The 23,039-nt window shown below is 38.6% G+C and overlaps 1 protein-coding gene across 4 annotated transcripts in view; it reads left to right on the top strand.

Moving 5' to 3' along the window:
• STX17 (syntaxin 17) overlaps nucleotides 1–14,638 on the top strand; it is a 93,559-nt gene extending 78,921 nt beyond the window's left edge. For all 4 annotated transcript variants that reach the window (XM_082468767.1, XM_082468769.1, XM_082468768.1 and 1 more), the window contains exons 7-8: nucleotides 10,811–10,897; nucleotides 11,646–14,638. In XM_082468767.1, coding sequence (XP_082324893.1) covers nucleotides 10,811–10,897; nucleotides 11,646–11,885 — 327 coding nt within the window. In that variant the 3' untranslated portion in view covers nucleotides 11,886–14,638. The remainder of the gene's footprint in view (nucleotides 1–10,810; nucleotides 10,898–11,645) is intronic.
• Nucleotides 14,639–23,039: the final 8,401 nt, after the last annotated feature.

Below are 23,039 nucleotides of genomic sequence, written 5' to 3'. Positions count from 1 at the left end.
TGTCAACACCATACTTACCTACTCTGTTTATTGCCTACTGTAGGCCAGTATACTCTGCCTGTATATCATAGTGTTTGTGTGTTTGTTTCTGGGCTTTTCTCTGTATATGATTGCATGTTAATTAAGGCATATAGATTATGTATCTTTGGAGTTTAGAACCAAGATAGCTCAATTGGTTGGGATCTAAGACTAAAGCTGACCTTGAAAGCTGGCTGGAATTTAGAGAGTGAAGAATAAAGGAACATACCTGGAATTTTGGCATTAGCTTCTTAAACCTGTAGCTTTCCAAGCACATTGATTAAACTGCACAACTACCAGCAAAGGGAAAAACAATTCTTCATTAGTTTTGACTTCAAATGCCTAAATTACATTCTACTTGACAAATATTAACTTAATAAATCACATTTTTTTCAGACTCTTAGGTGCTCCTATAACTGCTTATTAAGATTCTGTTATTTTTTTCAGGCAGACAAGGAAACCTAATTCAGTGTTTCTTAAAATCCATAGACATATTCTTAGAGTATTTTGAGAATTGTTTTCCTTTAAAAGGGGAAAAGTCTGTACATTAGTTTGAGAAAACTACAGTGTCCCTCATAAATGGTTTAACTCATTGTTAAAGGGATGTTGAGAGCATATATGAGGTGCCAAATGTTAAAAAGGAGGTTTAATGGTTGTCAGATTTGGGAGGCCTAGGAGATGAAAGCAAACATAAGCAAATCAGAAGCAAAAAGGGAAGGCTGGTAGATAGTGGTGCGTAGGCTTCTGAGCCGCCACTGTTGTTAGGAGCTTGGTGTGCTGTACCAGGATAAAGTTATGTATGTATGGTTTGGCCCAGCATAAAGAGCCAAGGTCATAGTGGACAAGTGGTGACCAGATTCAGCTCTGAATGGAGTCTAGTTTAGCATTCTATGGACAGTTATAGACAACTCTGACACCTATTTGCTGCCTAACTATAATTGTCTAACTATATCACTGAGTCCTCCTTACTCAAGGAATAGAATTTGAAGATATGGGCAAAATTTGAGATTCAAATCAAGCAAAATAGGGGAAGAAGAAGGTATAAAAAGAAAGAGGGCCAACTGTTTGTTGATCCCAGGAGAGGGACTGGTCTGTGCTTTGCTTTATCTCCATGCCGTTATTTAAGCAAGCTTCCTGATATCAGTAAATATGTCCTTACAGGTGTGGACTACTGTCCAGGGTGAGATAGGCTTTATCAAATACTGGTGATTGTGGTGATGGGGAATATTACAGTTCAAATAATCAGTGATCTCAGGCTTCATTTTGTTTTGTGGTCCTTTCTCCAATTATTCCAAAGGATTTTTGTGAAAAAAAATTTTTTTTTATTGGAGTATAATTGCTTTACAATGTTGTGTTAGTTTCTACTGTACAATGAAGTGAATCAGCTATATGTATACCTATATCCCCTCCCTCTTGGACCTCCCTCCAACCCACCCTCACCCCCCTGCCATCCCACATGTCTAGGTCGTCACAGAGCACCAAGCTGAGCTTCCTGTGCTTTATAGCATGTTCCCATTAGCTATCTATTTTATGCATAGTAGTGTATATATGTCAATCCTACTCTCCCAATTCGTCCCACCCTCTCCTTCCCTGCCTGTGTCCACATGTCCATTCTCTATGTCTGCATCTCTATTCCTGCCCTGCATATAGGTTCCTCTGTACCATTTTTCTAGCTTTCACATATATGCGTTAATATACGATATTTGTTTTTCTGGCTTACTTCACTCTGTATGACAGACTCTAGGTCCATTCACATCTCTACAAATGACCCAGTTTCGTTCCTTTTTATGGCTGAGTAATATTCCATTGTATATATGTACCATATCTTCTTTATCCGTTCATCTGTCATTGGACATTTAGGTTGTTTCCATGTCCTGGCTATTGTAAATAGTGCTACAGTGAACACTGGGGCACATGTGTCCTTTTGAATTATGGCTCTCTCAGGGTATATGCCCAGTAGTGGGATTGCTGGGTCATATGGTAGTTCTATTTTTAGTTTTTTAAGGAACCTCCATACTGTTCTCCATAGTGGCTGTATCAATTTACATTCCCACCAACAGTGCAAAAAGGTTTCCTTTTCTCCACACCCTCTCCAGCATTTATTGTTTGTAGATCTTTTGATGATGGCCATTCTCACCAGTGTGAGGTGATACCTCATTGTAGTTCTGATTTGCATTTCTCTAATAATTAGTGATGTTGAGCATCTGTATGTCTTCTTTGGTGAAAAGTCTGTTTAGGTCTTCTGCCCATTTTCTAATTGGGTTGTTTGTTTTTTTGATATTGAGTTCCATGAGCTCTTTGTATATTTTGGAGATTAATCCTTTGTCAGTTGCTTCATTTGCAAATATTTTCTCCCATTCTAAGGGTTGTCTTTTCGTCTTGTTTATGGTTTTCTTGGCTGTGCAAAAGCTTTTAAGTTTCATTAGGTCCCATTTGTTTATTTTTGTTTTTATTTTCGTTACTCTAAGAGGTGGGTCAAAAAAGATCTTGTTGTGGTTTTTGTCAAAGAGTGTTTCCTATGTTTTCTTCTAAGAGTTTTATAGTGTCCGGTCTTATATTTAGGTCTTTAATCCATTTTGAGTTTATTTTTGTGTATGGTGTTAGGTAGTGTTCTAATTTCATTCTTTTACAGGTATGTGTCCAGTTTTCCCAACACCACTTATTGAAGAGGCTGTCTTTTCTCCATTTTATGTTCTTGTCTCCTTTGTCATAAATTAGGTGCCCATATGTGTCTGGGTTTATCTCTGGGCTTTCTATCCTGTACCATTGATCTATATTTCTGTTTTTGTGCCAGTACCATACTGTCTTGATTACTGCTGCTTCATAGTATAGTTTGAAGTCAGGGAGCCTGATTCCTCCAGCTCCGTTTTTCTTTCTCAAGATTGCTTTGGCTATTTGGCATTCTCAAGAATGCCATTGGTAATTTAATGGGGATTGCATTGAGTCTGTAGATTGCTTTGGGTAGTATAGTCATTTTCACGATATTGATTCTTCCAATCCAAGAACATGGTATATTTCTTCATCTGTTTATGTCACCTTTGATTTCTTTCATCAGTGTTTTATAGTTTTCTGAGTACAGGTCTTTTGCCTCCTTAGGTAGGTTTGTTCCTAGGCATTTTATTTTTTTATTGCGATGGTAAATTGGATTGTTTCCTTAACTTCTCTTTCTGATTTTTCATTGTTGGTGTATAGGAATGCAAGAGATTTCTGTGCATTAATTTTGTATCCTGCAACCTTACCAAATTCATTGATTAGTTCTGGTAGTTTTCTGGTGGCATCTTTAGGATTTTCTATGTATAGTATCATGTCATCTGCAAACAGTGACAGTTTTACTTCATCTGCAAACAGTGACAGTTTTGCTTCTTCTTTTCCAATTGGTATTCCTTTTATTTCTTTTTCTTCTCTGAGTGCTGTGGCTAGGACTTCGAAAACTTTGTTGAATAAGAGTGGTGAGAGTGACATCCTTGTCTTGTTCCTGAGCTTAGTGGAAATGCTTTCAGTTTTTCACCATTGAGAATGATGTTTGCTGTGGGTTTGTCATACATGGCCTATATTATGTTGAGGTAGGTTACCTCTTTGCCCATTTTCTGGAGAGCTTTTAACATAAATTAGTGTTGAGTTTTGTCAAAAGCTTTTTCTGCATCTATTGAGATGATCACATGTTTTTTATTCCTTAATTTGTTAATATGGTGTATCACATTGATTGATTTGCATATATTGAAAAATCCTTGCATTCCTGGGATCAACCCCACTTGATCATGGTGTATGAGTCTTTTAATGTGTTGTTGGATTCTGTTTGCTAGTATTTTGTTGAGGATTTTTGCATCTATGTTCATCAGTGATAGTGGTCTGTAATTTTCTTTTTTTGTGATATTTTTGTCTGGTTTTGGTATCAGGGTGATGGTGGCCTCATAGAACGAATGTGGGAGTGTTCCTCCGTCTGCAATTTTTTGGAAGAGTTTGAGAAGGATGGGTGTTAGCTCTTCTCTAAATGTTTGATAGAATTCACCTGTGAAGCCATCTGGTCCTGGACTTCATTTGTTGGAAGATTTAATGACAGTTTCAATTTCATTACTTGTGATTGGTCTGTTTATATTTTCTAATTCTTCCTGGTTCAGTGTTAGAAAATTGTACCTTTTCAAGAATTTGTCCATTTCTTCAAGGTTGTCCATTTTATTGGCATATAGTTGTTTGTAGCAGTCTCTTATAATTCTTTGTATTTCTGCATTATCTGTGATTTCTCCCTTTTCATTTCTAATTTTATTGATTTGCATCCTCTCCCTTTTTTTCTTGATGAGTCTGGCTAAAGGTTTATCAATTTTGTTGATCTTCTCGAAAAGCCAACTTTTAGTTTTATTGATCTTTGCTGTTGTTCTCTTCGTTTCTGTTTCATTTATTTCTGCTCTGACCTTTATGATTTCTTTCCTTCTACTGACTTTGGGATTTCTTTGTTCTTTTTTCTCTAGTTGCTTTAGGTGTAAGTTTAGATTGTTTATTTGAATTTTTTCTTGTTTCTTGAGGTGAGATTGAATTGCTATAAACTTCCTTCTTAGAACTGCTTTTGTTGAGTCCCTTAGATTTTGGGTCATTGTGTTTTCATTGTCATTTGTTTCTATGTATTTCTTTTATTTCCTCTTTGATTCCTTCAGTAATCTCTTGGTTATTCAGTAGTGCACTGTTTAGCCTCCATGTATTTGTGGTTTTTACAGTTTTTTTCCTGTAACTAATTTCTAATCCATAGTATTGTGGTCAGAAAAGATGCTTGATACGATTTCAGTTTTCTTAAATTTTCCAAGGCTTGATTTGTGGCCCAAGATGTGGTCTATCCTGGAGAATGTTCCGTGTGCACTTGAGAAGAAAGTGTATTCTGCCACTTTCAGGTGGAATGTCCTATAAATATCAATTAAATCTATCTGGTCTATTGTGTCATTTAAAGCTTGTGTTTCCTTATTTATTTTCTGTCTGGATGATCTGTCCATTGGTGTAAGTGGGGTGTTGAAGTCCCCTACTCTTATTGTGTTACTGTGAATTTCCCCTTTTATGGTTGTTAGCGTTAGCCTCATGTATTGAGGTGCTCCTATGTTGGGTGCACAAATATTTATAATTGTTATATCTTCTTCTTGGATTGATCCCTTGATCATTATGTAGTGTCCTTCCTTGTCTCTTGTAACATTCTTTATTTTAAAGTCTATTTTATCTGATATGAGTATTGCTCCTTCTGCTTTCTTTTGATTTCCATTTGCATAGAATATCTTTTTCTATCCCTTCACTTTCAGTGTCCCTAGGTCTGAAGCAGGTCACTTGTAGACAGCATATATATGGGTCTTGTTTTTGTATCAATTCAACCAGTCTGTGTCTTTTGGTTGGAGCATTTAGTCCGTTTACATTCAAGGTTATTATTGAATGTATGTTCCTATTACCACTTTCTTAATTGTTTTGGGGTTTTTCTGTGGGTCTTTTTCTTCTCTTGTGTTTCCTGCCTAGAGAAGTTCCTTTAGCGTTTGTAAAGCTGGTTTTGTGGTGCTGAATTTGCTTAGCTTTTGCTTGTCTGTAAAGCTTTTGATTTCTCCGTCAAATCTGAATGAGATCCTTGTTGGGTAGAGTAATCTTGGTTGTACGTTTTTCTCTTTCATCACTTTAAGTATATCCTGCCACTCCCTTCTGGCCTGCAGAGTTTCTGCTGCAAAATCAGCTGGTAACCTTAGGGGGATTCCTTTGTATGTTATTTTTTGCTTTTCCCTTGCTGCTTTTAATATTTTTTCTTTGAATTTAATTTTTGTTTGTTTGTTTAATATGTGTCTTGGTGTGTTTCTCCTAGGGTTTATCCTGTATGGGACTCTCTGTGCTTCCTGGACTTGGGTGGCTATTTCCTTTCCCATGTTAGGGAAGTTTTCCACTATAATCTCTTAGAATATTTTCTCAGACCCTTTCTTTTTCTCTTCTTCTTCTGGCTCCCCTATAATTCAAATGTTGGTGTGTTTAATGCTATCCCAGAGGTCTCTGAGACTGTCCTCAATTCTTTTCATTCTTTTTTCTTTATTCTGCTCCTCAGCAGTTATTTCTACCATTCTGTCTTCCAGCTCACTTATTCGTTCTTCTGCCTCAGTTATTCTGTTATTGATTCCTTCTAGTGTATTCTTCATTTCAGTTATTTTGTTGTTCATCTCTGTTTGTTCTTTAGTTCTTCTAGATCTTTGTTAAACGTTTCTTGTATTTTCTCGATCCATGCCTACATTCTATTTCAGAGATTCTGGATCATCTTTACTATCATTACTCTGAATTCTTTTTCAGGTAGGTTGCCTATTTCCTCTTCATTTATTTGGTCTTGTAGGTTTTTACCTTGTTCCTTCATCTGTGACATATTTTTTGTCATCCCTGTTTTTTTTTTTGACGGGTGGGATTGTGTTCCTGTCTTACTGGTTGTTTGGCCTGAGGCTTCCAGCACTGGAGTTTGTAGGCTGTTGGGTAGAGCTGGGTCTTGGTGCCAAGATGAGGACCTCTGGCATACCTCACTCTGTTGAATATTCCCTGGGGTCTGAGGTTCTCTGTTAGTCTAGTGGTTCGGACTCAGAGCTCCCACCGCAGGAGCTCAGGCCTGACCCCCAGCTTGTGAACCTAGATCCCGCAAGCCGTCCAGGGTGGCAAAAAAAAAAGGAGCAGAACAATAACAAAGAGTAAAAAATAAAATAAATTAGAAAACTAACAGATATGTTACAAAAAATAAAAATATAGATGAGGGACTTCCCTGGTGGTACAGTGGTTAGGAATCTACCTGCCAGTGCAGGGGACACAGGTTCAAGCCCTGGTCCAGGAAGATCCCACATGCCACGGAGCAACTAAGCCCATGCACCACAACTACTGAGCCTGTGCTCTAGAGCCTACGAGGCACAACTGCTGAGCCCACGCACCACAACTACTGAAGCCAGTGTGCCTAGAGCCCATGCTCTGCAACAAGAAAAGCCACCACAATGAGAACCACGTGCACTGCAACGAAGAGTAGCCCCTGCTCGCCCTAACTAGAGAAAGCCCACGTGCAGCAACAAAGACCCAACGCAGCCAAAAATAATAAAATAAATAAATTTATCAAAAAAAAAATATATAGATGAGACAACAACCAGAAGGTAAAACAACCACAATAGCAAAAAGGAGGAGGAAAAAAAAAAAGCCAGAAAAGGCCTTGGCTGTGGGGCATGGGGCTTAGGTAGGGGCGGGGTTTAGGTGGTGGGCGGGACCTATGTTTAGGTCCCACAGGGCTGGAAAAGGAGGGGCCCAGGAGTGCCTTTGGCCTTGGAGGGCAGAGGACCAGGTCCGGGACCTCAGCAGGATCCCTGGGCCCGAGTGGGTCGGGGATATGCTAGGCGTGTTCCCCCATCCTCTGACCCCAAGTGTCCCTCCCTGTTAGCCTCTCTTCTTCCCCCTGACTCCTATGCCCCTAGGACCCATGTGACCAGAGGGTGGCCCCAGAAGTCAGGGGACCAGACGTGGAAACTTAACAGGCTTCCCAGGGCCGAGTGGGCAGGGGAAATGCCTGCAGTGCTTCCCCTGATCCTCTGGTCCCAGAGGGTTCCCTGTCCACTGTCCACCTCTCCTCCTCTTCTACCCCTCCCTCCCTACCACGCCCCTAGGACCCATGCGGCCGGAGGGGGCCCCAGAGGGCAGAGAACCAGGCTCAGGAGCCCAGCAGGCTTCCTGGGGCCCAAGTGAGCAGGGGAGATGCCCACCGCGCCTCCCCTGGTCTTCCGAGCCCCTGAGGGTCCCTCCAGGCGTGGGAACCCCTCCCCTCACCCAGCCACCCCTCAGGGGCACCGGTCCTGTCCGGCCTCCACTTCTCCTCCCCCCTCACTCCCCCCCACATCCTACCCAGTCGCTTGGGGGTTCCTCCCATCTCCTTGGGCTTCAAGGTCCCCCACCAGCGTCCGGCAGGTGCCCTAGTTGTGGGAAGATGTGAACTCCGCGTCCTCCCATGCTGTCATCTTGACTCCACACCCTTGGAAAAAAAAATATTAAAAACTTTTTAAAATTTCACTTTATTGAAAAAAGGTCATAGAGCTTCAGTATCCAACCTTTTTAGAAAAAAGCATTAAAAATATTTTGTCTCTTGAGGTCTTGAAATCACTCTTGGAGTATAGAAATGGCAATAATCCTGGCAGCCTCTACCATCGTGGCAGAATTATTTTGGGGCTGAGAGAAAGGAGACATGTTGGCTTTTCCCTCTACTCCTCAACTAGTCAAGATATGAAGGTTGATATTTTATAACTGTGATTTATCTGCTAGCATAGACTTTTTGGCAAGAACTGAAAGTGTTGGGGTGTCCCGAATAGAAATAATGACAGAAATCAAGACAAGTTGAATATTACAAGCACTGGCACTTGATGCCTCTTTGGGTTGGAAAAAGAAAGCCAACATAAAAGAAGTTTTATTGTCTGAGGAAAATAAAAATTGAATGAATGAATGAGTGAATGCTAGGAGAGATTTAATGTTTTAGTGCCCCAGATATTTTCAAGCATCACAGGAAAAAGGTTGATATATTTTTTTTTTTTTTTTTTTTTTTGGTTGATATATTTTTTGATAGAAAAGATGGGAGTTAAGCTTTCTTGGGAAGATACAATGACTTTTCAAATTTTTACCCTCATGCTCTACAGACACTGTCTCATTTTATCCTCAGTTCAGCTCTGTGAGTGTAAGTATCATTATCCTCAGTTGGCAGATGAGAATACTGACACCTAGAGAGCTCGAGTAATTTGTCCAAGGGCGCACAGTGATAGTGCTGGGATTTGTACACAGGACATCTGACCAAAGGTTGTGCCCTTAATCCTATGGTGTATAGATGCTAGTGGTTTTTAAAGTATGAGAATCATGGAGTTGCACCATCAGCATCACCTGGGAACTCATTAGAAATGCAAATTCTCAGGCCTCATCCCAAGCCTGCTAAATCAGAAACTCTGGGGATGGGGCCCAGCAACCTGTGTTTTGAGAAGTCCTCCAGGTGATTCTGGTGCACACTCATGCATGAGAACCACTGTTGTATTTGCTCTGACAGAGATGTTGGAAGGAAAACTGATAAAGAACTTTTTTAGGGATTGTGTTAGGGATGTCAAGATAGTAGTGGAGAATATGGGAAGGAAGGGATACCATGTAAAGGTCCAGTAGTGAAAAGGATATGAGAAGGGAAAGAATGTCATTGATACTGATAAGTAGCAACTGTGGAGAAAAATTAGATGTGTTGTTTGGGTTTCATGTTCTCAAATGAAATGATTGGAATTAGAACAGTGTGTTAGTTATAATCGCTTCAGTATAAATGAAGAGGTCAGTTATATAAGGGCAATCAGATACTTCAGGATTAAAGTTGAATTATTTCACAGTCATTGTAGAAGTTGAAATTTAGCTGGGATCAAAAAGGGATCCTCTTGTTTTTTTCTGTGAATTAAAAAAAACAAAAACTAAATAGTGTATACATTGATGTGATCGTGGTTACATGGGTTTATACATTTGTCAGAACTAATCAAAGTATATGCCCTAAAAATTGGGTGCGTATTATCATATGTAAATTTCGTATAAATAAGTTGATTTAAAAATGGGAGTGTGGGACTTCCCTGTGGCGCAGTGGTTAAGAATCCATCTGCCAATGCAGGGGACACGGGTTAGAGCCCTGGTCCGGGAAGATCCCACATGCCACAGAGCAGCTAAGCCCGTGCACCACAGCTACTGAGCCTGTGCTCTAGAGCCCGTGAGCCACAACTACTGAGCCCGTGTGCCACAACTAATGAAGCCCGCGTGCCTAGAGCCCATGCTCCACAACAAGAAAAGCCACTGCGACGAGAAGCCCTCGCACCGCAACGAAGAGTAGCCCCCATTCACCGCAACTAGAGAAAGCCCACGCGCAGCAGCAAAGACCCAACACAGCCAAAAATAAATAAATAAAATAAAATAAAATTTTTTTTTAATAAATAAAAGTGTGTTCCTGTGTCAAGTAATGAGTTCCTGTCACTGGAGGTGTTTGAGCAGAGATTCAGTAGCCACTTGTCAGAAGTGTAGTGAGGCTTCACACAGCTGAGGGGAAAATTGCACTCAATGACCTAAACATTCCTTCTTCCCAGAGATTCCATGAGTTTCTGTTGTGTCAGCACAGGTGTTGCCTTTTTATGTAGAATGCTTTATTAATATGTTGGATCTGAAACATTTTAACTTGTCACGATTTTAAAATGTATTAAAGTGTACAGGTGTAAAACGGGACAGTAAATTCATTCACTACCCCCTAGTGCATATCACAGGTGGAACAATTTCATGGCAGATCAAGCCATATTATATTCTTATTGGATCAAGGGCATTTTTGTTTATTGGATCAAGGGCATTTAACTCTTAAGGAAATTTGCCTGTTTTAAACTGAATCTTCAAAGAAGGTAAGTTAGAAAGGCTTTTTGGTTTGATTTTGTTTTTGTTTTTTTCTGTAAAACCCAACCTGACATGTAAATGCTTATTTAGATATTTTTCCTCCTGGAAAGTAGATTCATTTGAAGAATAATATGTTTGTATGTTTGATTGAATTTTAGTGTGAGATGCTTTCTCCTATAAAGGTGCCACCCTCTTCTTATCTAATAATTAAGTCACCCTCTTTTTTTCATATGAGTGAATTTGTACTTTCGACATCGTTTATCAGATGCTATTAATGAACTGCTATTAAGACTGCAAGGCTGCAGTACCCAGGGCTCTGATTACAGGAATTAAAATAGTGTGTATTGGCTGACTGCTGCTCCCCAGCAGGAACGCTCACTCATAATTCCTTTGCATCTAGTCTCAGCAGGAGAAGATTGACAGCGTTGAAGACCATGTCAACAGTGCTGCTGTGAATGTTGAAGAGGGAACCAAAAACTTGGGGAAGGTAAGATTCTGCTCCTGCTGACAAATCAATGGTACTCTGGCTCTCAGGAATCCCTAGTATTAACCCAATTGATCTGCTCTCTTTAATGTTGAGGGAACCAGCAATTAAGAAAATAAGGAAGAAATGACACATAGGTAGTGTGAGAAATCAATGGCTCTTGTAATATTCTGCTCTAAGATTCATTCTGTTGGGAGAGAAATTTTTTCAACGAGAGAATAAACTGAAGCCCTACTTTAAGGCATTTGGTGTTACAAGGGGATATTTGCAAGAGTTCAGGGAGAGGCATAGAGAGGGTTTCCAGAATCCAATAGGGGCAAAATTGTAAGGACGTGACAGCACACATGGAGTGGGTCCATTTGTTTCCCATAGAATGTTGCTTTTAACCCCAGGTATTCGCACGAAATAATCTCTGCAATTTAAAAGCTTTGGGAGTATCTGTGGCTGCTGAAACTGTTTAAATAAGCCAGCTAGATAGTTAGTGGATTGATTGTTTTGCAAGTAAAATCAATTTATAGCAGTCTACTCTTTGTAGCTCATTTCTCCAAGTTCTGAGATCTGGAGCAATTGTAGTACCTGTGGAATATTTTCTCCCCTCCCCTGACCCCAGAACAATCTCTAAGGTTAATTATGTACCACGAGTTAAAGAGGCATTGCCAGGAATAATGAGAGGAAAATGCACATCACCACAGGGAGATATTCTCAACTCAATTTCTAAATTGAATTTTTTTTTTTTTTTTTTTTTTTACAGGCTGCAAAATACAAGCTGGCAGCTCTGCCTGTGGCAGGTGCACTCATCGGAGGAGTGGTGGGGGGTCCGATTGGCCTCCTTGCAGGCTTCAAAGTGGCAGGAATTGCAGCTGCACTTGGTGGTGGGGTGTTGGGCTTCACAGGTGGAAAATTGTTACAAAGAAAGAAACAGAAAATGATGGAGAAGCTCACTTCCAGCTGTCCAAATCTTCCCAGCCAAACTGACAAAAAATGCAGTTAAAAACCAAACTTCAGTATTACTGTCGCCAACATGTCTATCCTTTGCTGCTGTTGGACACTCAGTCAGCTTTTGGAACATGATTATATCAAAATAGTGGCTGTAGATGCTCAAGTGGGATTGAACTGTGATAAGTGGATGTATTTTGTTGTTTGCTGGGGTGTTAATGGGGATGTTAGAGATTGAGGAGCCTGGACTGAGGGTGTACAGTATTTGTCAGATAAAGTTTAAGGACTGCCAGGGAACAGATTTTTTACCTGGAAATGTGAAAACCCAACCATAACTTTGATAAGGACTTGTGATGTGTGAACATGTTGGGTTACGGAAGGATAGTTTTCAGAATAGTTTTTTCCATAACCCTGACTTGGAGACTCCAAGGCTAAGCATATTGTAAATATGCTTCTTTATCTCCTAAATATAGATTTTTTAGGCATTTTAGCAGAGAAAAGAATGGAAGTTCAGCTTTTCGTATCAAATAGGGAAATCAGGATCTAGCAAGGTGCATGAGTAAACTGCATAACGGAGTCCATTTGGTGAGCCCTATTGCAATTTGGTCTAACAATATTTTCAAGTGAAGGAAACAAATAGTGTAAGAAAATGGAAAGAGAGGCCCAACTTCTCTTTCAGATATCTTAATTTAGGACCCTGGCTTCTTCTCTGAACTCTTTTTTTCTGCCTCTCTGTAAATAAAGAACACAGAGTCTCAAGTGGTAGACTTATAAAGCCAGTCACTAAGCTTGCTCTGTCAGCCTGTCTCTTAACACCTCAAATATCTAGTCCCCTCTGCCTTCCCTCCCTTGTAATTTTGAAAAGTTCTTTGACTTATGGGGTGAATTCTACCCATGTGTAATGCAGACTTCTCTCATAATCTGTTTTGTTTTTTTTTTTTAACATCTTTATTAGGGTATAATTGCTTTACAATGGTGTGTCAGTTTCTGCTTTATAACAAATGTTTGGGTTTTTTGTTGTTGTTTTTGGGTGTTTTTTTTTTTTTTTTTTTTGGTATTGGCTGCCATCTTTGTTCATCCTCTACTGTAACCTCTAGGTAAAAAAGAAAGTGAGAGAGAGGTGTCGATTTCCAAATACTTCCAACACTGTTAGACTTTGAGCTAAAAAATAAGCAAGGGGGGAACACCAGATCATTTCTTGGGGCATCTTACAATTTCAGGGGGCTCATGTACTTGCCGTGCAGGGAGTGTTTGACCCTAAGTCTCTTAAGCTGGCACTTGGAGGAGCTAAGAACTAGCTTTCTACCTCACTTCTGTTGCTACCATCCTTTTCCCCAGGCTTTGCCATCTCCTGTGATTCCTTCACTTTGCACAGCTGCTGTTTCTTCCCAAGAATGGCATTCATGCTTGCCTTTTCTCACATTCAAGGTTGATGGTGGACAAAGCCTGGCCAAGACTCAGTCCTGGTGGAGGATTTGTGGTGCTAATCTCAACACTTGACATTGAGAGCAAGCATGGCTCAGCCCAACCCACTGTCTATCTCAAATAGCAGAAAAGTTTTAAATTTAGAAAAAAAGAACTTAAGATTATATAGGCAGCCTCATCCTGTACCCTCAACTCATTTGAAATAGGAAGGAACCACCTTTTGCCTTATTCTTTATTTTCTGAGGACAGAGGAAAGGGCACCTACACCACAGAAGGTGTGAACTCTCTGCTCAGGAGCCAAATGGATTCATCAGGTAGTTGAATGGTTTATCACTTCTCTCTTGCTGAGTTTACTCTTAATAACTTTTATTGATTGCTACCTTTTACTTCTATATCTAATCTAAAGAGACCTTTCTCTTTCATACTTTTTGCTTCTCACCAGTGAATTCCAGTGAGGCAACACACCATTTCTCATTGTTCTTAAATAACTGGAAAACATCAAGTATTGCTACCTGCTGACTCATATCTTTAATATAATACCAAGAAGGAAGTACTTTGAGTAAGTGTCAGATTCTGATCCAGTATTTGATATGTGATATTTATTCCAACCTTACAGGTTGGGATAAATACTTTTGGACTCCTTCTTTTTATATTTTCTGATCCTTGCTGTCCCTTTAACACAGGGCCTTCAAACCAGAATGAGGATCAGAATTGCCCAGGACGCTAATATAAAACAAGATTCCTAAACTTCAGTCCCATGGGTTCTAATGATAGCCAATCTGGCCTCGTCAGCTAAAATTATAAATTTAAGATACAGTTATATCAAGATTCAGCTGTATCGTTGAATTCTGTCATTTCTAGTATTCTACCCTTCAGCCAACCTAAAATTCTTATTCTGCCAACCTAAAATTGGCTAGCTCACCATCTTAACAGCACTAGGGACTCATTATACTGTCAGGCTGGTTTTACCTCAAGACATGAAGGAGAAAGGAGGCCTGTTATTGACCCTCACAGTTTGTTTTGGGAGCTCTCCTTTTTACTGAGCCAGTGTGGGACATCACTGTATGTGCTCATATAGGCCTTTGATTTTTACTACTCATCAGGATTTGAATATTACTCTAACAGTCTTCATGCTTAGGCAAATTACAATCCTTTTAAAAAGTTTTATAATTTAAAATTATTTAGAAATTGTATCTAATTTCCCCATAATAGAACCTAATAGCCAACTTCTTGTAGAAATTCTAGATGTGCTTAATCAACTATAAATGATATACCTATAAACTATAAAGTGTTTAGAAGTATAAATTAGTCAATATAACACAGAAACCAATCTTAAAATTGAATTTAATGCCCTACTGTATCAGATTAAATTCATCTTCTCTATGATTCATGTCTTATTTTTACTGCAACAAGTTAGAAGGTAAGGAACACTTTAAGTTCTTAAAATTTACAGGGTCTCATTTGGATCAAGGCAGCATTCCTAAAGCCTTTTTAATAAAATAATCTGAGAATTTCTCTGTAGAGCAGAGACTTTGAAACTTTTTGGTTGTAATCCACAGTAAAAAATGCATTTATATCAAAACTCAGCATGTGCATTATGGAACAATACTTGCCATTATGTGCAGTGTACTCTGATGTTTTTTATTGTTTCAGTTTTTTAAATATTCTAGTTGTAACCTACTAAATTGATTTCATAATCTACCAAAGGGTTTTTTGACCCTTAGTTTGAAAAAAAAAAACACCCTTATAGAGGAACTGATATTTATGGAGTATTTTCTGTTTGCCAGGCACTTCACTAGGCATTTTACAGGTAAGGAAACTGGGTCTCAGAGAAGGTAAATAATTTGCAGAGGGTTATTCAACTACAAAATGGTGAAGCCAGGATGTAAACTAGGTCTGTTGAACTACAAAAACTTCTGTTACTCTCATACTGTGTTGCTTCTGTATATTAAAATTGAGATGGGCTATTCACTGTGCTTCACCCAAACACCCATATATTCTGTAAGGCAGGCTTGCTTTGAAATTACACATGCCATTCATTTGCACTTTTCTTAAAATCTTCTGTTTCCTCACCAAATGGCCAGCAGCCTCGAAGTTTTTAATGGTGGCCAATGCAGAAGTACATAGTGCTGAATTTGGTCCTTAGACTATAAATAGTGTTTCCATCCCACCCACACATCCTACAAATTTCCTTATATTTGTGAGTCATAGCCATCACTTAAGCAGTGCTTTTTATATTGAATTTTAAAATAAACTTTAATATTTTTTAAAACAATCATAACTCATAGAATCAAATGATTATCCTTTAAAATGGTACCCTTGGGAGGCCATGCACTTACTGTAGTGATGCTAGTATTACTTAGAATATTTTTGAAACTCTTTTGGAATTGCCTCTAAAGACATTTTACAAATCACATTAAAAAAAAGCCATCTCAGTGTTTATCAGTCGCAGACTATGCTCCCTTGTCCTTATGACCTCTTCTCTCTTCCTTCCTCAGTTTTGCTTTTCTTCTGCTGATTTAGCTCTCCTACCCACCTAAGCTGGAGCCAGTAACCTAAGAAGCCCCAGAAAAGGGGTGTGCTGGCTGTATAGGGAGAGTTCTGCGAATCCAGAAACCTTCCTCTGTGGGCTGCCTGCCTGCCCGTAAGTGCCCTAAAGTAGCTTGCACAGGAGTAAGGATTGAATACTGGTGTTATCTATCAATCACAAGAAGCTGTACATAAAATGTATAACATTTTTCTCCAGTGAATGTCACAGAAGCCAAACCAAGCCATTCTTTGTGTTAAAAACGGAAAAGTCATTTTCAGGGTCCCCCTTGCCCTTCGTTGCTGCCACATGAAATCTTTGGGAGGAAGGATGAAGAAAAGCATGGGGAAATGGTTCTCCTGTGAAATGGGACATTTTCTTCTCATAATAAAGTATAACATGGCGGTGGCTATCAGGTACTTATGAATGCTAGAAACTCTTCTTAAGTAGTCAGAGGCCTAATAAAAGGTAGGGAAGCTTCCCCCCTAGCCTAAATTAATGTGAACAGTTCAGGTTCTGTTTGTGTTTTTATTAACATTTCATGTTGTTTCTAACAAGATGTTCTCAACTATTTATATTCATTAATTTGACACCCTTTTACAGAGACACTTCTTGGGTATTGTAAACAATCAATGGTAAAAGATCCACATATAGTCCATATTACTGCCCTCAAAGAAATTATTTATTGTGGGAGGCAAGAAAAACGTCTATGCAATATTAACAAAAGAAATAAATTCATATAAAAACTTAAAAGGTGTCAAAGGCAAATGATTTGCCTAAGATTACAGCTAGTTAGCACAAAAGCTAGAATTGTAACCATGGTCTAAGAAAAAAAAATCCACAAAGTAATTTAACTGAGTTTGTTACGCCATATCAGGTTGCCTGCTGAAGCTTGTGGTCTTTCAGACCAGCTTTAACATTCCAAATCAGTCAACAGCTATAGTGGAAAGAGAATTGGATGGGGAATCAGGAGATAAGAGTTTTACTTGTCGCTTTGTCTCTTATAGTAAGCTTTTACTCAGGCGTGGCTGCTTTCTCCCATTCTAGCCAGGGATTCTCCATTCTTTACATCTAGCCTCTTACTGGGTCTTGTTAATTGTCTGAATATTAGTTGCGTTCATTTCTTAAATATATTCATAACCATCACTCTAGTAAAAGACTTTATTACCTCACATCCCCTACCTCATCTTCCCCCACTTTAGGCCATTCCTCACATCATTGCCACAAGAACTGTCTTTCATTTTTCTGCTGAAATATTTTCAGCAGATCCTGTTGAATACCTGATAAAGTTCAGCCTTCCATATAATGGCCCCAGCTTTGTCTCTTCAGACTCACTGCTCAACCATCTGACGATGCCATGAAAATCAGACATTCCACAAGAATGATTTTAAGCTTTTTCTATGGTGAAGGTACAAACTAGTAATAAACTATGTTTACGTTTTTTTCCAGACTAAAGAAATTTCTGTAATAGTACATTTTACAAAACTAGTCAACTGAGTTTTGTTTAAGCTCTTGAACAAGTCTAGAAGTTGTTTCCTAAGGAGAAGAAATCTTTTGTCCCCTCAGAGGAAATTACATTCAATTTCTTAACCTCCAAAACAATGTCAGTCTTGTCACCTGTACATAGGATAGCCAAAGCATGAAGATTTTAATTTAGCAGCATAGATACTCCAGACTTGAATGGACCATTGCCAGCTCCTGTGAGAAACTTGACTAATAAATATTTGAGGAAATTACTCGAGTACATATGTGTTATCCATACATTTCTCAAGTACTTGAGATTGTCTTTTATTAAGGTTAATCACTAAAAAAGATGTTTACGAGGGTTTCTTTAATTAACCCCCTAAAGATGCTTTCCATTTTATTGTTAAAACCCTTGGTGTTAGCAAGGTTCAGCACAAAAAAAGGCCCAATGGTGAGAATTTCTACAAATTCTGTAAAGCTTACTGAATTCGCTTATTATGTTGCTGAGTGGTGCTTATATGAGGAAACATGCAATAAATTCACTCATTCACCAAACGTTTAAGTGTATGCCTGTTGTATGTTGAGTGTCAGTGCCATACGTAGAAAAATATTAGGCCTCTCGGATCTACCCATGTAAACCATTCAGGCTAATGAATTCAGATACTCAAAGCAAGTAAATCACAGTAAAACATGGTAAGTACCCTAAAAGGAGAGCAAAGTAATATGAGGACACAGATAATGGAGTGACTCTTTCTGCCTGGAAAAGAAGGGGAAGGCTTTGTGGAACATGTGGTATTTGAACAGTACTCTATAAAGAAGAATCTGCCTGACTGAAGACCAGGTTTGTGAGCTTTCAAGTGGCAGAGGAATTGCTCATACAAAGGGTTCAAAACATGAACGAATATTCATGTTTTAGTGTGCTTAGAGAAAATAAAGGAATTGAATGTGAGTGATGAAGCTGGTTAGATGAAAATACAGGCTAGGGTAGTTTTCATACGTGTATGTGTATATTATTTAATATGTATATATTTTTGTATATATTTAATAATTCTGTGTTTAAAGGGATTAATGTATTGCTTTGTGTCAGATAAGACTGTTATAAGCCTCTGAGTTCTTCGTTTTGCCTTCATTGCCAGAGAAGTTAGTAATAAACCTCACATTTGCCTGGACTCTTGGTATATTTGGCATATTTGCTTTTCTTTCCCACATGTAAGAAATGATTTGTGCTTTCTTGCCTCTGCTGTAAGATCCCCTGCTTGACATTGAATGCCTGCTTTCTTCCTATCCTGTTATTCATTCCATAAATATTTATTGAAAACCCACTGAGAAAATAGTCATGAAATATACTTTTGCCTTTTAGTGCCCAAGACCTTCATGGTCCAGTTTTCCATCTCTCTATGAATATTTCTTGACAACTGCAATTCAGTGGCTTCCATTTTCACTTGGGGCTAATTCTGCAATGTTTTACAACTTCATAGGTATAAAATTCTTTCATTTGTACTAGTGTGATCTCCATAACTAGAATGTAAGCTTCTTACAGGGTAGGGACCTATCATCTGCTTCTTAAGAGTATTTTATAACACAAAGTGCAGTGATGAGAAGGGGAAAAGAAACTACACCCTATTAGTGACTCCCTGATGGTGAGTGAGAAGGTCATGGCATGTGTGTTCTGCTGTTTTCAGGGATACGTACTGAAATGTTAAAAAGTTTTCTAAGACGTATCAAACCTCTGCTGAGTCCTCACTTTTGTATATTAACATAGGAATGAATGAAGCAAAAGAAGAAATCTGGATAACATCTCTAAGACTTGGAAGTCATGAATTGAAAATTTCAGAATTTGGAGGTAAAGATATTTCAATCTCTTTTTCCAATTAAAAGTCATGACTTGGAAGAGAGAGGATATGAATCACTGAAGAAATGATGTGGGAAAATTGGGTTATTTTCTGTCTTACCATAAGATGAGTGGGCTCAGAATAGTAGGGACCCAAGAAGGCTTTATAATCTGATGGTCTAGTATTGAAACAGAATAGTGGCAGGAATTTAAATGGTTTCTCAGGCAAACAAAGATTGGAATTAGGCAAGGGCAAGGTTCAAGTTAAGAGGTAGGCATTTGACAGGATTTGAACCAAGTTTTCTAATATTCAGATTCATGTACTTATTCCACCAAACAGCCTCTCAGTGAATTAACAGGAATGAAAAGGAATAAAGTGCTCGTCACTTACTAATTCTCCATAGAATTAGTCCATAGGTTTTAGTTCCCTTTCTTTCCTCTCTAGGTTTTATTTTTCATAACAGATTGCTGCCTCTTATCTGGGTGAGGATGGGGGCCAACAACTCAGGGCTTCCTTAGTGTTCCCCTCCTTGCATCCCCACCTCCCCATTGGTACCTTACCCATCTTACAGGGTAGTCATGAAGATTTAAAAATTTATACATGTTAAGTGCCTAAATGGAGCCTGGCTCATTAGTAACTGTACAAATGTTAGTTGCTACTGTTACTGTTGTAACTATTACTATTATTTTTCCCCAAAGTTTAAACAAAAGGCACATTAATGAAAAATTATGTACCTACAAGAATAGTGTTAGGGAGACACCTAAAATGAGTGGAGACTTGATAAAAAAAATAGCAAGTATTCTTACAGTTTTTAATAGGCTGAGTTATTAAGATGGTGGTATAATGGTGACAGATGCTTGGTGGAAAGTAAATCTTTTTTATCCCTATTAAGAATGCTACCCAAACATAAAAATGTATAAGATCTGGTTAAGAACAGGTTGATGATACATCCCATCTTGTCTGGGACAGTCTTGATTTACATCTCTTGTCCTGGTCAAATTATTACTTAATGATCTCTTTCACTCTCAGATGTCCTGGTTTGGATGAAAAAAATTACATGGTCACCCTAGTTACACAGGCAGTGGAAGTAAGTGTAGGGTTGCCAAAAAAAAAAAAAAAAAAAGCATCTGTGTTTTAAAAGAATTTATAGTTTCTAGGCTCAGAGAAAAAAAACATCCTAAGATTCGTGGGAACTTGTAGATGTGATCGTGAAGTACTACCGGCAATCTTCGAGGAACCAGGAAACAGAGAAGGTGCCAGAACACTGAGCTTGGGCAAACGTCTAAAATTTAAGGGATGAAGTTGCATTCCAGAAGCCAGAGAGTGGGACTTTACCTTCTAATCCTAGAAAATTTTTAAGTGGACTAAAGTGGACTATTTAGTGAAGACATGAAGAATTATGAAGAACTGCTAAGTCAGAAGAGAGGCCTTGTTTTTTTCCCTCACTATGTGCATAGCCAGGGATGCCCCGCTCTATTCCTCTGCTTGGGCAATGGTTAGGGCAAGAAAACAATCATAGTATCAGGCTTCCAAGACTGATCTGATCTTCCCTAGGCAAGTTTACACATGGCATCATGAGAGTGGGCATACAGCTTCCTCCCTGGCATTCATCCCAGTAAGTAAAACACATGAGAGACAGCACAGATAGGCAAGTATGTGATCTTTTAGCTGAGTGGCCGAGTTGGGAAAGAAACAACAGGACAGCAATGCCTAGCAATACTTTGCTATTAAAGTAAGATACTAACAGAGAATAAAAACAGCCTCTATTAACGTAATTCTCCTGGAGGGGAGAAATTTAGGAAAGTATAGCTCTTTCTATTCCTAGGCAAGAAAACCACTTCTTGTGGGAAGGCTCTCTTGACCCCCCAGCTGCACACACACCTCCAGGCGCCTGTGGTTAACTCACAGCACAGCACCTACAACATTCTATTATAATCATCTTCTTACCCATCTATTTTGCTCCTTTGCTCAACTTTGAGCTCTGTGACAGTAGGGGCAGTCTTGTTCACTGTTGTATCCTTAGTCTGGCAACAGTAGATTAATGCTTGCCGAATGGTAAATGTATGGTGTTTTGTAAACCACATGTGGTATTCTGTCAACTCACTCTAGTCTGTCCTTCCACAAGGCTGAGTGAGTAAGCTAGGGGTCAAATCTACCTCACAGAAAATGTGTAGTGTTCATGGGAAAGTTTCCAGCACTTCTGCAGGACTCTGCACTGCCCAAAAGAGCACTCCAGTGTCATTCTGAAAGTTACGCATCTCTGGGTTGGTGTAAGATTTTAATCTATTCTAGACTAAAACTCTTAAGACCCCATAATCAATTTAGGGTATAGGATTAAATATGACTAGATATCAGATAATTGGGATTCACAGATGACCGAGTCCATTCCAGTTATGGTGATGCTTTCTTGTCCCTTATTCATTCATTTGTTCATTTATTTATTATGTAATTTGGCTTTTTTTCTTTCCATCAGAGACTTATTAATCACTCACAGTGCTCTAGGTTGCTGGGAATACAAAGATGGAGCAGTTCCTGCTTCCAGAGCATTCACATGGTGATAAGGAAAAGGGATACATATACTTCCAATTTTCTATTAGACTGGGTATTCTAAACCATATAAATAAAGGGCTGTGGGACCACAAGTGGTGATAATTCATCCTGGGCATTGAAGGATGGACAGAAGGAATTTACTAGGCAAGGTAGGGGAGAGGGAATAAAGGGAGCATTTTAGAGAAGCAATTTGTAAGCTGCACTTTTGCTCTTCCAGTGACTCCAAAACCTATTCTCTAAGGGCAGGCCAGCCCTTCCCCAGTGTGCTCTGCAAGAGGGACCTTTGACGCTTCAGCTAAAGGCTAGGTTTGAGTTATCAGCACATGGATTCATATAGCTTCCCATTCTGAGTCAGGTACTATTAAATAATCTAAAAAATAACTTTAAAAACTGGAAAATCTTGTGACTGGTCATCTGGATTCTGAATAAAATGTTCATGATATTCATGACAAATTGAATTAGTAAAAAGTCTCAAATATAGAAATATTTTATAAATATAGTTTTATTACTTGGAAATACATACAAAAATTCAAACACAGCTAAAAAACAGTTGCCAAGCAGCAGTCCTATCCAACCTGTTTTAATGAACACATAAAACAGTTATAATCAGCATAAAACAATTTAAGTCCTAAAACAACTTATTGTCTTCAGGGTCTTTAAATATTGGGCTTAAAAACTGATTATTCTTTTCAGTTATTTAAATCATTCCCCCAAATATAGACTACTAACATTTCAGTTTGGTTCATATTTTATTTAGAAAATAGAAAAAGCCCTTTAACTATAATGATTTTGAAAACTGGAATACTGTTTGTCCATTTCTAGTCTGTTACTTTATAATCTCCACGGTGTCTCAGAAATTCCCAACAGTTGCTAACAGAGCATTTGCAGCATCCAGCAGCTCTCTGCGATACTGAATTTGGGGCCTGAGAATCCTAAAACTATTCAAGGTGACAAGATTTTTACTTCTCATTTTTGCAGTTTTGCTTATGTCATTTTATTTTTGTCCAGGCAGACTAGATCTCCTTGTCAGAGAAAAAAAAAATTGAATTATTCTGCTTTTCCAGATTGTTATTACAGTATACTCCTTTTCTATTCTTTTTGCCAATTCAGGTTTTTAATTCTTTTTTGGCAACATCAGCATTTTCTGCAATTTTAAGCTCATTCTGAGCTTTAAAATTTCAAACACTGTTTTTTATATTTCACTTTGCTCTTTTTGGGCTTTATCATGCCAGTTTTTCCTTCTTTTATATGTGATCTTGACAAATTGACTTCATCAAAGAGCTCTCCATGAGATGCTCTAGATGCCCATTCTCTGTCTTCGTCTCTAGGTCCATTTAACTTAAAAAAAAAAAGGTTCAGAATTTCATCTAAAGTAAGTTTTCATCCTTTTATGGTCCCCCTCACTATTGTA

This window comes from Balaenoptera physalus (assembly GCF_965194825.1).
Source record: "Balaenoptera physalus genome assembly, chromosome: 7".
Classification (NCBI taxonomy): domain Eukaryota; kingdom Metazoa; phylum Chordata; class Mammalia; order Artiodactyla; family Balaenopteridae; genus Balaenoptera; species Balaenoptera physalus.
Note: the sequence above shows the minus strand (reverse complement) of the source record. Positions and strands in the feature narration are given on the sequence as shown.